This window comes from Rana temporaria, chromosome 1, assembly GCF_905171775.1.
Source record: "Rana temporaria chromosome 1, aRanTem1.1, whole genome shotgun sequence".
Lineage (NCBI taxonomy): Eukaryota > Metazoa > Chordata > Amphibia > Anura > Ranidae > Rana > Rana temporaria.
The window spans coordinates 413237386-413255688 of NC_053489.1; the positions used below are offsets into that span (position 1 = coordinate 413237386).

General features: G+C 40.2%; 1 protein-coding gene across 3 annotated transcripts in view; it reads right to left on the reverse strand.

The window, feature by feature from the left end:
* The window catches only part of EPHA5 (EPH receptor A5), a 389544-nt gene that overhangs the window by 120379 nt on the left and 250862 nt on the right, over positions 1 to 18303 (reverse strand). For all 3 annotated transcript variants that reach the window (XM_040324659.1, XM_040324651.1, XM_040324667.1), the window contains exons 3-4: positions 13966 to 14121; positions 5876 to 6211 (exon numbers count right to left, since the gene is read on the reverse strand). In XM_040324659.1, the coding sequence (XP_040180593.1) occupies positions 5876 to 6211; positions 13966 to 14121 (492 nt within the window). The remainder of the gene's footprint in view (positions 1 to 5875; positions 6212 to 13965; positions 14122 to 18303) is intronic.

Here is an 18303-nt window from a genome sequence, read left to right on the forward strand (position 1 = left end):
CCATTTTTTTTTATCCTCTTCTGAAGCAGCTCAATAAATGTAGAAAGTCATGGGTCTATTCAGGCTGTGCATTATTTAGAGTAATACAAGTTGTTTTTTCACAGAATAACAGTGGCGTACATCTGCTGCCACATTATGAAAAATATTGCGATCGCCTTTCCTTGCAGCTCAATAAACTCTTTTTACATAAGAAACATATATCTCTTTTTTGTTGTCGATTTATTGTTCTTTTCCTCAGCTAGATAAAGAAATACAACACAGGCGTGCATGATCAAAGGCGCTGACTGAAAAGCCATTCAAAAAAGTCTCAGGATGTTTTCACAATGGATTACATCCTTTCATTAATCTAGGCATTTTCTAAGGGCTAATAAACTCAGGGAAGGCAACAATTACCAACCAGGGAGCTATAAATAAAGCTATAAAGCATACATCTGATTCATAATTCATCTGATAGCAGACATTCGGCCATATGCACTGCAATGATGTCACTGCCCAGGCACAGCTTGCCTTTACTGAGAAAGTAGATTTGGGTATTATAATTGGCAACATTTGGCTTGTGTGTTTTTAAACATCCTCAAATATTAATTGTATGACTGTGTAATAAAAATACTGTATATGCATATTTTAATTTAGTGGATTAATTTGCAACCATGTGCTTCATATAAAGTCCCACCTCCTTGCTTCTTCTTTCAATTTAGTGGATTTGTCGGAACACCCTGAACATGAAATGACTTAAAAAAAATATATGGCCAAAGCTTTTTTGCCCATACTTCTCTTGTGGGTCAAAGGACTGCACTTACTTGTGTACACCTGTGACTCGATTTAAGCTATAATAAGGATAGATGCTAATCAGGCACCTGGATCCACCCATGTCCCCAATTGGCAGCCAGCTCAGCCTCTCAGTGCACCACTTAGAGCCTGAGCCGATGATTCCTCTACCTCTAAAGCCTAGAGCTCCAGTGAGCGCTGGAGGGGCAAAGCAAAAAGCAGAGACTGACAGTTAGAAGCTGATCAGTTACCACACACAGCTGCTTTGGATTACGCACTCTCCACTTTTAGTATATCAACACTACTGGGTCTTGGGCACACTGTTGGAACAGAGGCAGAACATATTAAGCCTTGAATCAAAGTAGATGCAAATGCTAAGTGAATTACATTTAGTTTTCTGAAACACTGTCAGGAGAATTCAGTAACAATGACACCTTTATGGCAGGCTGGTCCTTTTAACATGATCTGCACCTAATTCAGGAAAGCCTTGCACCAGTTTCTGTGCAAGTGCCGACAGGTTCGCCAGATTCAGTAGGTTCTTCCTACTGCCACTATTAGAATCTGTTACTATGGCTGTGACAGATTACCACCAGTTCTCAAATAAGCAAGCTGGTAGTAATTAAGACCTACTCAAAGTTGGCGTACAAGCAGGAGGGGGGGGTGTTTATGTGTGTTCATTACTTTATTATTATGCTTGAGTTAATGTGTTATGTTCGTTAATTTATTGGTTGTTAGGACAAAGGCTGCAAGTATCCCAGCAACCAATGATGGCAGGTCACACTGAGCTGACAGTGAGTGGAGCCTAATGGGGAATTCTAACGGTCAAGTTCCCCATCAGGTCATATTGACTGTGATTAACAGTGGGTGAACCTGTCAGTGTAAGAGATACAGTGGCCGAGAAGAGAAGGAGGGAGTACACCAAGGAGGGAATTTTCAGTATTGGCACTCTTTCTTCAGTGCCAGCATTGAAAGAATCACGTATCTGTCTCTGACAGGTACATGAAACAGACACATGCACTGTCACTTTTGGTGCTGTATCTCAACGAAATTCTAAAAGGTTTCCTTTTTTTATTAAATACTTGTAATCACTGCTTTCTCATCACTTTCTCATCCCTTGTTGCACTGACACTACTGAACTCATGCAGTCTCTGTGCAGCCACTTCCCGTCTACAAGGATGCAATGCAATAATTGACTGTATGGTATTTCTCAGGGAGGATTTCCTAATTCTGATAATAGTGGCCCATGACTGCTTAATGTGTGTTGAATTTGCCAATTGTAGTTTGAAGACTGTTCAAGGAGTTGCCTGAACAAGCACGTTCATGGCAGGATCCACATGTATTATTTTATTGACAGCTCCTTATTTTTTTAATATTGCTTGTTTTGGAGACTGCACTGGACTGACTGGATTGGTCACTGGTGGGTATTCATGTGGGCAAAAAGTAAGGAATGCCTTCCGGTGGATAGTATTCAGTAGGGATGAGCCGAACACCCCACCGGTTCGGTTCGAAGCAGAACATGTGAGCAGGCAAAAAATGTGTTCGAACACAGTTAATGTCTATGGGACACGAACATGAAAAATCAAAAGTGCTAATTTTAAAGGTTAATATGCAAGTTATTGTCAGAAAAAAATGTTTGGGGACCCGGGTCCTGCCCCAGGGGACATTTATCAATGCAAAACAAAGTTTTAAAAACGGCTGTTTTTTCAGGGGCAGTGATTTTAATAATGCTTAAAGTGAAACAATAAAAGTGAAATATTCCTTTAAATTTAAATTTCGGACCTGGGGGGTGGCTATATTATGCCTGTAATGTAGCACATGTTTTCCTTTTTTTTTAACAGTCTCTGCACAAAATGAAATTTCTAAAGGAAAAAAAGTAATTTAAAACTACTCGTGGCTATAATGAATTGTTGGGTCCCGGCGATACAGATCAAAGTCATTGAAAAAAAAATGTGTGGGGGTCCCCCTAAATTCCATTACTAGGCCCTTCAGGTCTGGTATGGATATTAAGGGGAACCCTACGCCAAATTAAAAAAGAAAATGGCGTGGGTTCCCCCCAAAAATTCATACCCTTCAGGTCTGGTTTGGATTTTAAGGGGAACCCCGCGCCATAATAAAAAACAATGGCGTGGGGTTCCCCCAAAAATCCATACCAGACCCTTATCCGAGCGCGCAGGCCACAAGAAAAGAGGAAGGACGAGAGAGCACCCTCCCACCTGAACCATACCAGGCCACATGCCCTCAACAGGGGGAGGATGCCCCCATGTTGATGGGGGAAAGGGCCTCATCCCCACAACCCTACAACCCTTGCCCAGTGGTTGTGGGGGTCTGCGGGGGGCTTATCGGAATCTGGAATCCCCCTTTAACAAAGGGGAACTCCAGATCCTGCCCCCCCTTATGTGAATTGGTAAGGGGTATATTGTACCCCTACCATTTCACCAACAAAATTGAAAATTTTAAAAATTACAGGAGACGGCTTGGGACAAGTCCTTTATTAAAAAACGATTCCAGCGATGTTATCCAGTCTCGATGTCCAGCGTTGTAATCCATTCTCGATGTCCAGCGATGATCCATTCTCCAGAGATGCTCTCCAGCGAGGAACAATGCACGATCCTTCCTGGACCAGAGGCAAACAGCCGAATGACGCGCAAGCTGTTTGACAGCTCTTTTATAATTGAGGGCAGGGCCACCCGTCACGTATGACCCCGGTTGTGCCTTCCTATTTATCCAAGTAATTTCTTTTAATAAGACACTATAGTAGCCAAAGTATGGACATTTGTGAGTTCATTTACTAGGTATACAGACTGGTCACTTTGCAAAGGAAGTTGCACTGTGCAAGGGAATAAGTGAAGCTTTGCTTATGTCCACCATACAGTTGCAAGCAAAAATGCATTTTTTTTTTGTATTCTTGATTGTGATTTGGTATTCTTTGCAAAGTGAAATTTAACCCCATTCACTAAGCTCTAGGAAAAGGAAAAAAAAGATATGATACATCTCTGCAATACTCCTCAAACTCCTGTCTCTACAACATGCACACTAATTTATACTGTAGTCCAGAAAATTAATTAGGAAGGCTAATTAGACTCTTTGAGATGACAAAGAAAATGTGCATATGACAGCTCTGAATTTATGCCATGACAGTTTGTTTTTCTTGCACCTATCATAGATTTTATTACATTTGACAAACCTAAAGGTAGCAAATAAGAGAATTTAGTTGTTGAGGTTTACTCTAAAGCTTACCAATGCTAAGAACTGCAGAAAGATAGACTTTTCTTTCAATCTGCCCTTGCACAATGCAACTTCACTTGCAAAGTGAACAGCCTATCGGCCTTTAATAAATCAACCCCACTCTCTCATCCTTGTCCCTGCTGAATATATTACCAATGAGCAGGCTAATATGATCACTATTGTGCAGAAATATTTGTACAGCAATTTATTTTACTCTATTGCAGTCAATGGGGACAGACCTCACATGCACACCAAGAAGAGGACGTGTTCACCACAAAGGCTGCATGGCATTGGACAGGATCACAGATTGAAGATCAACTGATCATAGATGAAAGTAAGTATTTTCGCTGGTGGGATGCTCTAAAGCAGTGGTTCTCAATCTGGGGGTCAGGACCCCCCTGGGGGTCGAATGATGATTTGCCAGGGGTCACCAAATCATGGGCTGTTCCTAAAGCCCACACCGCTCTCCCAGCCTTTTTGTGGCCGACCAGCAGGGCTGTCCCTGGACCCCGCGGCCACCCACTCAGCCTTTTTGCAGCCGCCCATTTAGTTCACAGCATGGCTGGGGGGCAGAGACTAGAGATCAGCTGACTGGTGATGAATGTGAAGTGGGAGGGGCTGGAGGAGACCCTATCTCCTGATTTCGGCATATGTGTCACTGCTACGAGACACCACAAAGTTGGAGACACAGTGAAGTCGGAGACGCAGTGAGTAACACTACCTGTGATTATAGTTGCCACAAAAATTCCCCACTACAGTTCTCAGATCAGTAGATAACCTTGATCAAGTGCGCCTATGTTGGCTGATCAGAACTCCCCCCAACATTGCCACTCATTCCAACTCCCCACCAGCACTGTACTGTACGAGTGGAAGGGACTCAGGGGGCTCTAAATGTTCGTTGGTTAGGGGCACAAGTTACTTGTCTTGCCTTGGGTGCTGACAACCCACTATACAAAAATAATTTTACTGTTAGGGGTCCCCAAAACTTGGGAAATTTTATCAAGGGGTCACGGCACTAGTAAGGTTGAGAACCACTGCTCTAAAGCCTCATACACACGATTAGATTTTCCGACGGGAATTGTGTGATGGCAGGCTATTGTCGGAAAATCCGACCCTTTGTGTGCTCCATCGGACAATTGTTGCCTGATTTTCCGCCAACAAATGTTGAATATCATGCTTTTAAATTTCCAGACAACAAATGTGTGTTGTACAGAAGTCCATCGGACAAAACTTCAAAGTACAAACATGTATGCTCAGAAGCAATGCTAACCATAACACCACATTAGCAGAAGTTGCCCAAAGGGTGGCGCTGAAGAGCTGAAAAGCCACGTAGTTTTTTGTTTGTTGGCCAACAGTTGTGTGCCGTTTGTATGCAAGACAAATTCCTGGCCAACGCCTTTCAGACAAAAGTCATACGCTTTCTCCGCAGAAAATCTGATCGAGTGTACCAGGCTGGGATTGGGGTCAAAGGATAGTTGTACCAAAGGTACAGTTTAAAAAATAAATTGTAATTTATTAATATCTATTGAAATATGTTTCTCCTGTTTCCATAGTGAAATTTTGAGAAGGACATTGTACATTCTGAAGATTGCATAGATTTATCTTCCCTACACATCTATTCAGGTTGGACCCAGATTTAAATATAGCTACTGGAAACATTGAACATGCTAATATATCTACCTAGTGTTTACAATATACATTCATTCTCAAAACCAAAAATACATTTAAAAGCAACAGCCAATCCAGCAGGGAAAACAAAATGAAACATAACAATACAATAAATACTTTTTCAGCATTTCAGCAATAGAGTTGAAAATCCATCAAGGCATTTTATTTAGTTTTGCCATGCTTTGCCTTGTACAATATATCAGATCACACTTACCAGCCTGGTTGGTGGTGACATTTACAGAGACATGCTGCCTAGATCCTGGGCTCAGCTCAGACACGCCGTTCTCAGCCTCAATTTCAAAGGTGTAATTTGTGTGTGCCTGCAGATCTATTACCATTACAGTCGTGTTTCTCAGGCCGCTTTGCTGAGGTACATAGCCGACATGTATTCCACATTCCTCACATACACTGGAAATGGAGTTACACTTCTTGCATACAATATTGTAATAGACGTCTTTCCTTCCACCCGTGTCGGTAGGGAACATCCATTCCAAGAACACACTTGTTTCATTAATGTTGGATATAGCATTGCGTGGAGCTGATGGTGGCCCTGGTGTTATGGATAAAAAAAAAAAATAGATTTATGTAAATATATCAGAAATATCAATTTGGACATAAGCTGCATGTTAACAATAGCGTCATGTGCTGTAAGGCAAGGTTCATGTGTTAAAAAGGATGTCTAGTGGTTTTCTACATATTTTCTTTCTTTGTTTATTGTGATCAAGAGTAAGGAAATTAGGGCCAGATTCACGTAGCCCGGGCACAACGTAACTTAAACGATTTAAGTTACACCGCCGCAAATTTTCCAAGTTAGTGCCCGATCCACAAAGCACTTACCTGGAAATTTGCAGCGGTTTATCCTAAATCCGTCCGGCGCAAGGCGGGCCAATTCAAATGGGGCGAGTCCCATTTAAATTAGGCGCGCTCCCGCGCCGGACTTACTGTGCATGCTCCCGACGCAAACTTCCCGACGTGCTTTGCGCGAAGTTACGATGCGCCAAGTTTTTGTGAATCGCGACGGGTAAAAAAGAGTTGCGCCGGGAAAAAAAAACATTAAAAAAAATTTGAAAGCAACGCGGGAAAGACGGGTATACTTTTACATGGTGTACTAATTTTACACTTTGTAAAAGCAGCCCTATCTTTGCGACGGCAAACTAACACTTGCGGCGACTTTCCGACGGGAAAAAGTTTCGTGGATCGCCGTAAGTGCTAATTTGCATACCCGACGCTGGTTTACGACGAGAACTCCTAAGATCCGACAGTGTAAAACAATTACACCTGTCGGATCTTAGGGATATCTATGCGTAACTGATTCTATGAATCAGCCGCATAGATAGAAACAGGGATATGAGGGCGTATCAGCAGATACGCCTGCGTATCCCTTTTGTGAATCTGGCCCTTACTTTTTACAGGAATGATCTATGATCTACATACTGCCACATTGCATAACCAAAAAGGAGACACTTTTTTCCTAGTCCAGCAGTTCAGCTTTCTGTGCCACCTCTCAACCTTCAGCATGTTCTTCAGGGCCCTTTAGCATCAGTCATGATCTATCTGTCAGTTCTTCGGACAGATCCGGACTGAATCACATTAAAAGTCTATGAGTGGGCGAATGTAAATAAACAAACTTCCATTTACATCCCCTTACACACATGTACCTTTATGTCCACAGAAAAAAAAATGAAAAAGGTTGTGTCCTGTTTCGCTTTTGTGGACTTAAACAGATGTAAATTTATGAAAGATAAGCGTCTCACTACAAAGTTAGCTCATCCCGCGTTTTATTCCATTATCGACAAAGCAGCTGCTAATGTCACCACCCAGAAGAACCACACTTGTTTAATACAGTTGAACCTTGAAGTACTCGCATATCAAAGCGAGTTTTCCCATTGAAGTCAATGGAAACGAAAATAATTTGTTGACTATAATGACTTTAATGGGATGCAATACCGAATGCAGCCAGAGGTGGGGGGCGCCAGAGAGCGTTGAAAACGGCCAAAAAGGCCCGAGGACACTTCGGCTTGTTTCCTGCGTCCCCGTACCTCAGGCCAAATGAGGTACTGCAGGCCAATGTTTGGCTTTTCTCAGCTCCTGCGCCCCATACCTCAGGCCCAATGAGGTACTGCAGGCCTATTTAGCTTGAATTCTGCTCGTCTTGCGAGTCAACACTCGCAAACCGAGTCAGAATTTAAAAAAAAAAAGTTGCTCGCAAATCAAAACGCTCTCAAAACAAGTTACTCTTAAACCGAGGTTCCACTGTACATTTCACTACAATGGGCTTGATCACATTGGATTGCGATTATCTTTCTATGTTTTTGGAATGGTGACTAAATGAGACAGGATTGTCCGTTCATGACAGGAGGTGAGGGACTTGAGCGGTGCTGTGGATTCTGGTATGGATGTAAAAGGATGTTGTCCATTCTGTTCACTTCTATTTTTAGCCATGAAACCTATTTTTTTGTTTAACCACTTTCATACCAGGCACTTACGCACCTTCCTGCCCAAGCCAATTTTCAGCTTTCAACGCTGTCGCACTTTGAATGACAATTGCGCGGTCATGCTACACTGTACCTAAACAATTTTTTTATAATTTTGTTCCCACAAATAGAGCTTCCCTTTGGTGGTATTTTATCACCTCTGCGGTTTTTATTTTTTGCACAACAACTAAAAAAAGACTGAAAATTTAGAAAAAATAAATAAAGTTTTTATTTTTTTCTGTAATTTTTTTTGTAAATAAGTAAGTTTTATTCTTCAATTACGGGCACTGATATGGCGGCACTGATGGGCACTGATGAGGTGGCAATGATGGGCACCAATGAGGTGGCACTGATGGGCACCGATGAGGCGGCACTGGTATGCGGCACTGATGGGCACTCATAGGCGGCACTGATAGGCACTGATAGGCGGCACTGATGGGCACTCAAAAACGGCACTGGGCACTCATATGCGGCACTGACTGGCACTCATAGGCGGCACTGATAGGCACTCATGGGCGGCACTGATGGGTACTTATGGGTGGCATAGATGGATACTAATAGGTGGGCACTGAGAGGTGGCACTGATGGACACTGAGGGGTGGCACTGATGGACATTGAGGGGTGGCACTGATGGCATTGCTGGGCATCACTTATTTATTTACTAATTTTTGACAGTGCCCATGTTGCCAGTCAGTGCCAATTTGTGGGCACTGATTGGCATCTATTGTAATTTGTTGTTTACATGTGGATGGCCATGGGGGATGTACCTGGCCATCCACATGTTTCCCCCTTCCCTGGTGGTCCTGGTGGCTTCCCTGGTGGTCCAGTGTGGGCATCCGAGGGGGGGGCTGCGCTGATAAACAATCAGTGCGAACCCCCCCTGTCAGGAGAGCCACCGATCGGCTCTCCTCTACTCGCGTCTGTCAGATCAACGGCTCTTCCTGTTTACATCGTGATCAGCCGTGATTGGACACGGCTGATCACGTGGTAGAGAGCCTCCGCTGGAGGCTCTTTACCGAGATCGGAGATGCAGGGTGTCAGACTGACACCCCGCGTCACCGATCGCCACGCGCCGGCATGTTATCCTGCAGGACGTCAATAGACGTCCAGTCAGGATTTCAGAACCACTTCCGGGACGTAAATTTACTATTGACCGGGCGGGAAGTGGTTAAACTTTTGACACTATTTTTTTCAAAAAATTACAAAAACTAAAGAAAAAACAGACATGTGAACAACGGCTGTAGACTGATATAAACTAAACTCAAGATAGCTGTATCAACGGATTTAAAAAGATTCAGTTTTCATGAAGGAACTGATGATGCTTGTGTAAAAGAACCTTTAGACAATAGGGTTTATTTACTAATCAGTTGGGAATATTCACTCAGTAAAGACTACATTCACCCTGAATACCCAATCATGTTTTGATGAATAAAAAAAATAAAGAATATAAACAGGAATGTGCTTGCCACATATTTGGATAACTGATTTAGATCGTTACACAGTGCAGAGTTGAAGAAATCAGCCCCATTGAATCAGCATTATCACTATTGTCAGCTGAGCAGGGCGGTGATGCAGAAAGCAGTAACCCTGAACTAAGAATAGTACTATGATATTACAGGCTGTGTAGGGTGACCAATGTGTGTAAATCACAAGACTGGCTGTACAGAATTACATATATATCAGCAGGTAAAACAGGAAACATATGTATTTGAACTGTGTAATTAGCTGTTTACCTGGAGTTCCACTTTAAAATGAAACTATAATGTTATGGCAAAATTTTATCTGCAAGTCTATATGTTTTATAATTATGAATTATATCTGTATTTTACTCTATAGATACACTCTTTGTTTTAAACAGTATATACTATATACCATATTTCCATTGCACTATAGATTAGCTAAAAGACAATAAAAGTAGATCTCCATTTTGGCAGACTGGCTTTCACCAAAATCTTTTAGGAAGTCATCCAATATGGAATTACTTACTTTAAATTACTTCAAATAACATAAATAAGTGCAAAACCATTATATGTTCCATTTAAGACTACCACACTTGATCAGATGTAAGGCTGTTAAAGTATAAATTATATAGTTAAAAAGTGGGAGTTGCGCTAAAAATAATAATAAATGAGTGACCATATATAAATAAAAATAAAAAAACGCTGAGCCAGAGTCAGCTCAATCAAAAAACCAAAATGTAGAATATAAAATCTCAATGTGTGTTCATAAACAAATCAATAAAAAATATATAATATAAAATTGAAGAAAGTCCCCAAAAAAAGTCCAAAAACACTAGGAAGTGAATCCAAATCTGTGGTTTAAAGTTGGGACAATATCCAAGTGAAAGAATTCAGGCTTGACCCTTACCAGAAGTATAGATCCCAGGGGATCAAGAAGAGCCATCCATACTGTAGCCACAAATATGTGGAGCGGTCCTATGTGGAGCGGTACAGGGGTTCCTACTTCCGTAGACTCAGCCCAGTGAAAAGTAAAAGGAAAAAAAAAAGAAAAAAATAGTGCAAAAACGGATGATAAGCAGACACAGACTAACTCCCAGTGGCTAAAGTTGACAGACACTGTGCAGTAAAGCTGGGGTCCCACCACCAAACGAACACACTGACCCTTACCAAAGATAAGCGACCCTCAAAGGATCAGTTTTGCATGTCAGTGTGTAACGATCTACAGCAGGAAGACGCTTGTCAGGCAGGTCATTTTGATCCAGAGGTCAGGTAACCAGGAAACATGAAAGATATGCAAACTCTCATAGTGAAATACCATCAAGGTTTAATTAATAAAAAAAGTAGAGCACTTACAATTAAAAAGATTCAATGCAGCAGAGATAAAATGTAGCCGGCCGGCAAACAAACAAACGAGGCACGTCCTCTGTACGCGATGACGTCAGCACGCCAACCTCCCAACGTTTCGTCTTCGTATAGACGTGGTCACGGGAAATTATATACTGAATGGTGTGGTACAGGGCAGAGACACTAAATGCTCAAGCCTAGTACACACAATCGTTTTTCCCGTTGGGAAAACTGCCGTGTTTTCCTTTGGCCCGAAAAGAACGGATGTGTTTATGCTCCTTAGCAGTTTTCCCATCAGGAAAACTACAGTTTGATCAAACATGTTCTCTTTTTTCTCGCCGCGAACCGCATCGATTTTTTCCACACAGTTTTCCTATGGTAAACACTGCGGGGCAGCACACATACGCGGTTTTCCCTAACAAAGTTCTCCTGGCAGTTTTCCTGTCGGGAAAACCAGCCGTGTGTACAGGGCAAAATGGACCGAGCCGGTTCCCGGTTTTCCCGGCGGTCTTTTGACCCTCGGGAAAAACGATCGTGTGTTGTAGGCATCATATGTCCAAATAATTACAAGTGCAAAATCTCATAATAAGTCAAAATATCATAATAGGCCACCCACCCCCACACCTGCTATATGCCATAGAATCTTCTCCCTGTAAAATACACAGTATGACATAATCAAACAAGGGAACCTATGTTTTATAGCACGGTGGGTACATAGCACTTGTGGTCTTGTCTACTGATACATATTGTATATTGTGCTATAATATATACTTATGCAAGTTTTTTTGTTTACTCTCCACACTCCACTCTCCAGGAAAAAAATGAGTAAATAAAGACAGAGAAAGGTGACAGACAATGACAATCATCCTTCTCCTTTTCATTTTCAGACACAGGTGTACGTCTGGAGAACACATTACTTGCTGCAGAAGTGCCCTGTAGTTTTGCAGGTCTTGATATCACCTGCGTCCACTATTCATAGCTACTGTAGATATTTCTCTATAAGACCAGACTCTGATTGAGATATTTGTATTTATGTTGCTTGTACAATATTACAACTCATTTAATCCATAGGCCACATTTGACAGTCACTTGGGACAACCATCTATTGTAGCTGACCTGTGTTGCAAATGGAAAACAGCCTGCATTCATGTTCATAGAAGCTAATGGGGACAGCTAATGCACACACTCCAAAATGGATGGCTGGGTAGTATTGGATATATGGTTTCAGGTCTAGGAAGATACATTACTGCTGATGGCCAGTCTGATACTGATTTGGCCACGCCTTACTTTACTATATTGACCATAATCCTAAGTGACATATAACGTGCAACGCACTGTTGCCTTATGGGTTTATGTGAAGTCTCCATTAATAGCTATAACATATTGTAATTATGTATATATTTAATTTAGCTTGCATCTATGAAAGGAGGGCAATATGGCGTCACAGAAGTGCCTGGTAGAGCAGACATGGCAGAGACAAGAATTGTATATACAAACCATGGAGAGACAATTCCATTGTTTTACACCCACTCTGGATCCCATGCTAGGATATGCAATGAAGGGAGCCAATATCTAACTTCCTGGGGAAATTCTATTAAACCTCCTGCTCAGAAAAGTCACCAGGATTTGCATGAAAGGGGGCTGACTTATGTAGTAAGCCCTCCAATCATGAGCCCAGCTAGGCCAACCAATGGGACATCAGCAGCCAGTAATATACCCGGCGGGGATGGGAGGAAAAGATCTCTTTATGGAAGGGTAGCCTGAAGGATGGTACTAAAGGGTAACTATGGGAAAGGTCTGTCTTACATGTAACGGCACACGCTTGTACTTTAATGTTTTAGAGGAATATGCTCTATATTCCTCCATGTAAATGTTTGTATTTTACCCTACTCTTTCCTGCTTGTTTAAGACTATAGATAGTTTATTTGTATTAGATTAGACTTTGTATAGACTCTAATAAATGTTTATTATGTTAAACCCTTTCACTTCTGGTCAAAAGAACTCTCATTTAACCCACATCATATCTGTGAGATATGAAATCTTAAATATAGGTTTTAATGGTTAACATCACTTTCCTATCATCATCACCGCACAGCAATATGCTGTGACACATCCTTGCCTCAGGTACCAGGGGCCTTTATTTCACCAGATCCAGTGGATCAACAGGTACAAGGTATGAGGAAGCCGATACAGTGACAGATCTGCAGAAGACCTGAATGGCAACAGTGATCTGCTGATCACTGGTGAAATACATTACAGGCTCCTGCAACAAAAAGTTTTAATAAATGCACATTTTGTTACCTGCAAAATATGTGCATTATTTAATTTTTTGTGAAAAGGTGAACTTATCTTTTACGTTTAATACTCCAAACCTGGACATTGTTTCAAGAAATAAATTGGTTTCCTACTCCTAGAATAGCAAGCAATGATAATAATTTTAGAACCAGCTGAAGAAAACAAATAAAAATGCAATGAGGATGGTAGGCTAAAACATGGTAAAGATTAACTATAATTGAATATGTTAAAATATCTTATAAGAAGCTTATATATGCACATTTGTGACAAATATGTGAAGTCTTGCCATTTGACAGTGAGTACATCATTAATACTGCATATTTTTCTTTTTAATTTTTGTGATAAATAACAGGAAAAATCTTTATGTTTGTATAGTGCAGCTCTTTTCTATATGTGCACTCCACATAAATCAAACCAATAACTAACCATATGTAAAACAATCATATATCAGAAATATGTGCTCCAAATAAAAAACAATGTTATTTCTGATTTATGGTTATTTTACATATGGTTTGGTTAATAAATTGTTTTATGTGAAGTGCACCTATAGAAAAGCGCTGCACTACACAAACATATTTTTTAAGATAAGCGCACAGAATGTGACTGGGTGGTAGAAGCTTTTCATTTGCATAACATGTTTCTATTGGTTGGATAGAACTCATATAATATCATAGCAGTTGATTATTTTAAAAATAATGGTTATGTTTGATTCAGGAATATTGCAGTCTTACTTGTACAAGCCATTGTATATGGGTCAGACTCCCTCCTATAGTAGCGATCCTCACAGACACAAGACGTTGATGCTTCTTGATGAGCATAACTGTGGGGTGGACACTTGCTGCACCACTGACTCTGAGGGGAAGACTTGAAAAATCCTGGACGACATGCTGCAAAACAAACAAAATACAAAAACTTACTTATATACATATTATACACTTTTTATATTTGTGTTAAAAAGTCATAGATGAATAGTACACTTATGAAACATAGATATGGTTATCATTAAAGTGAAAACTTTTTTTTTTTTTTGGATAGAGCTTTGGTTAGCATGGGAAATGATTAGATCCCCCATATCAGGTCCCTACTGCTATCTGGTGCTCCATTACAAAAATGTAATCTCATTTCCTGCCTCATCGACGGGTAATAAGGGAAAATCTCCAAAAGCAATACAGACAGAATAAATGTTTTTTTTTTTTTCTTTGGGGGAAGGCTTGAACTTTTTTGTTATTACACAGAAATTATGTTCTCTGACTTTCTATCTAGAAAAATTGTATTCGGCAGCACAGGAGCTGAGGGTAAATCCATCTAATAGAGCCATAGGCAGCAGTAAAACCCAACAGGTGTGCAAATTCTTCCCCGCTTTATACAAATATAGAAGAACATTTTTTGACTTGAAACTTTAACATATAAAAAAGTTTAGTTAATATATATATATATATATATATATATATATATATATATATATATATAAATGCATTTAAATTACTACCTACCTAATTTACCTCATTAAGGACCCCCAACCACAACTGTATGAATGGAGGGTGATGGGAGTGGGCTATGTCTATGTTTACACTTTACTTAGGACCTGGTTCACATTGGTGCAATTTGACACCGGTTTCAAAAAGATGCTTCTGTACTACTTTTTGTGATTTCAGGGTGCGATTTCCATTGACATCTGTGTAGAAACCCGCACAGATCTCTGTGAAATTGCAGCTGAAATCAGGAGTTAAATCGTGCAAGGTCAGCTGAACGTGCACGGCCTCATTCCTGCAGCTCAGTGTGAACCTGGGCTTAAAAGATCAGCCAGCAAAAAGAATATTCACAGAATGTGAAGTTTGTGCTCGTTGCAACCATGGGATTCAGGTAAGTATACATCTAACTTAAGGAGGATATTGTTTTTGTTGGGTGGAATAGGTAGAAAGGATACCTGAGCTTTATAAGAAAGTACCAAAATCTTTTAAGATCCAATGCTTTTTATGCTGATTTCATCTGGATGACGTATCAGTTGTCAACATCAAAAAGGAAAAATAAATACAAGACTATAAGCAAAATATGACAAAAAAGTTTAACTATGTTGCATCTCAATGGAGTTGTTGCAAAGATACATGCAATACTTTGCACCTAATAGTAAATGAGCTTTTTTAGTTCAATATCCTCTAAAAACTGAGACAGTAAAAGAAATGATAAGGTTATGAATTATATTGTATAAAGTTTACCTTAGGTTTGCCCACAACTTATTACATTTCATAAATCAACACTTGGATTTAAAAAATACAGTGTAATTTATAAATGTTCTTGTAATAAACTTTATTTTTCTTGGTGTGTGGTTAGGTTTGGCTAAAGTAGAATAAACCTGCTTTGACTTTGGGGACACATTGGGGTTTTAAGGTAATTTTTCTAAGGATCAGAAATAATATGCCTGTTTAAAAAGTTACACATATTGTATTACATTAAATATAATTTATCGTGTAAGGATACTGGGTAAAAGAAAACGATACTTTTTATATTTTACTTTATTCTTTATACTTAATACAGGTGAAATCTGAAATAAAATGTCTATACTTATGTAAAAAATGTGGCTTTAAGTGATGGAGTATGCATAATTATATAGCTATTAGTGTACTTTCCTATTTTTTTTGAGATAGTATGCATAGAGCATATTGAGTTAAACAAGCAATGCATTTGTGTAAATGAGCCCATTCATCAACGGATACCAGCCTGGTTTGTTCAAGAATTTTTTGATCTGTTTGGCATTGTGTTGGAACGCAAACATTCTGTTAAGTTAATAAATAGAACAGTGAATAATAATTCATTTGCCAACATTAAATCAAACTTGCCAACCTGTTTGACTTGAAGATGAGTACAATCTAGGTTATGTCCATGCCCCTTTGTGAAGATGTCACCTTCTGCCAACATGTTTGTAGTACTCTTAGGACTCTTGATAAAAAATCAGGGCTGTTGGCATATATATCAAAATATGTGTTTTCTTGATCATAGGGGTGCATAAACTATTTAGTGAAGTTATCTGTGTTCTCACTTGGGTGATTCAAATTTGCATCTTGTCTTAGAGACACCCTATAAATCAGGACATGACAGGGTGTCATTGACACTGAAATTGAAGGGATATCTCTCTGATGGGGAAACAGAAAACCATAAAACCTGACAGCAGTTATAATCCTCGCTCTTATCTAAAAATAGACTTTAAACAGAATTTTAACTGTGAAAGCTGTGACTAAAGTAAACAAGCAGATGACAAAGAACTAGCCCCCATTTTCCAATTATTTTGTCTTGTTCTGCGCTGTGTCCATGTGTGGAAGTAGCCAACCTGGTAAAGGCAGGACTTTGCTTCCTTGTGTCAGAGCCGACCCCCTGATAACAAGTGATTTGATTACTTCTGGGAGAATATTCAAGAAGCAGCAGAAGAGGTGTGGAAAAAACATATTTACAAAATTAATGAATCAGGGAAGCAAGGAGAATCCAGCAAAAAGAGGAGTGTAGTGACATCACTAAATCTCAATTAAAATCATGTGAGACTAAGGCTGGCAATTTTCCTTCCTGCAGCCACGGGTTGCGGGAAAGAAATTTGCTGACAGGGAAATCCCTCCCACGGAGACAGTGAATTAGACAATCTCATGCCACAGATGATGAGCTATGATGTGCAAGGCCCAGAAAGTGCAATACTATTTTTAGGGGGAATTTAAGCCAAAATAAAAATCTCTCAGTTTTTCTGCAAAATTAAAGTTTCTAGATGTTTTCTATAACATATCAAATGTTTTCTTTTTAAATTCAGGTCAACTATAAGAGGCCTCTTTTTGCTTTGCAAGGTTAGTCGTCCACTAAATCTCTGCAATCTATTTCATATTTTGGAGGTAGAATTTAGGGAACAATTAAACACACTGATAAAAAACATAGTTTGTATCCCCGATGAAAATATCTTGCTTGACATTGCAGATACGTGTCAATGAACTGGTCAAAAATAATTTGTCATTTTAAAAACTGTTGTACAGCCTGAAAGATTTTGAGACATGACTGAAAGTAAATTTATGTTAGCATGCCAAAGGACTTTATTTTGTAGATGGAGGTTAAAATAAATGAAAGCCTCGTACACACGACTGTTTTTTGGCAAGAAAACTGCTGGGAGAGCTTTTTGCCATGAAAATCGGGCATGTGTATGCTCCCTCGCCGGGAAAACTGCCGGGAGAACCTGCTCTCTATTTTCCCACCGGGTTTTCTTCTGCCAGATTTACTACACTTACCAATGGAAAACACTGTGAGGCAGTGCCGAGGAAGCATAAGCCCTGTACACACGGCCGGGATTCCCGGCCAAAGCTCTCCCTGCAGATTTCCCGTTGGGATTCCTGGCGGACTTTATACCGCCGGGAATCCTGGCCGTGTGTACAGGGCTTCAGACATGTTGTTGCAGTTTTAATTGGCCACAAATGCTTTGCAAATGCCAACTACTACCAGGTTTTCCTGTGATTTGTTTTGATTGCAGCTAACCAAAGTCTCTATGAATTAGAAAACTAAGATATTGAACCAAACTATACTGTTTTGTTATTTATTTTTTTAGTTTCTAGCTGATATACCAGCTCAAGTTTGGTGTATTTGCTAGTTTTTGGAATGAACATCCCAACACCCATGACATCTAAGCCTACTACATTTTTGAAGAAACATAGGACCAAATCCACAAAGCAGATGCGCCGACTTAACTCGAGATTTCTAATTTTACTCCGCGCGTATCTTTGCGCCCGATCCTCAAAACGAAAAATCTGTTTTTTCCGTCCTACCTAAAATAATTACTCCGGCGCATCCTCTGACGCAAATTACACTAGTCACGCCGCTTTATTTGATAGGCAAAGATGCAAATGAGGGAGATAGGGCGATCCTCAAAATTAAGTGTGTGCGCCGTAGATTACGCCCTGTGCGCCGTAGATTACGCCCTGTACGCACCTGTTAGTTTTCTGGAGCAAAATTAGACTTTATAAAAGCAGCCCTAATTTTACACCAGCCCTGTAAAGGTCTGCTGAAGCAACACCATTGAGGAAGAGCTGCCAACACTTCTTTGCTGG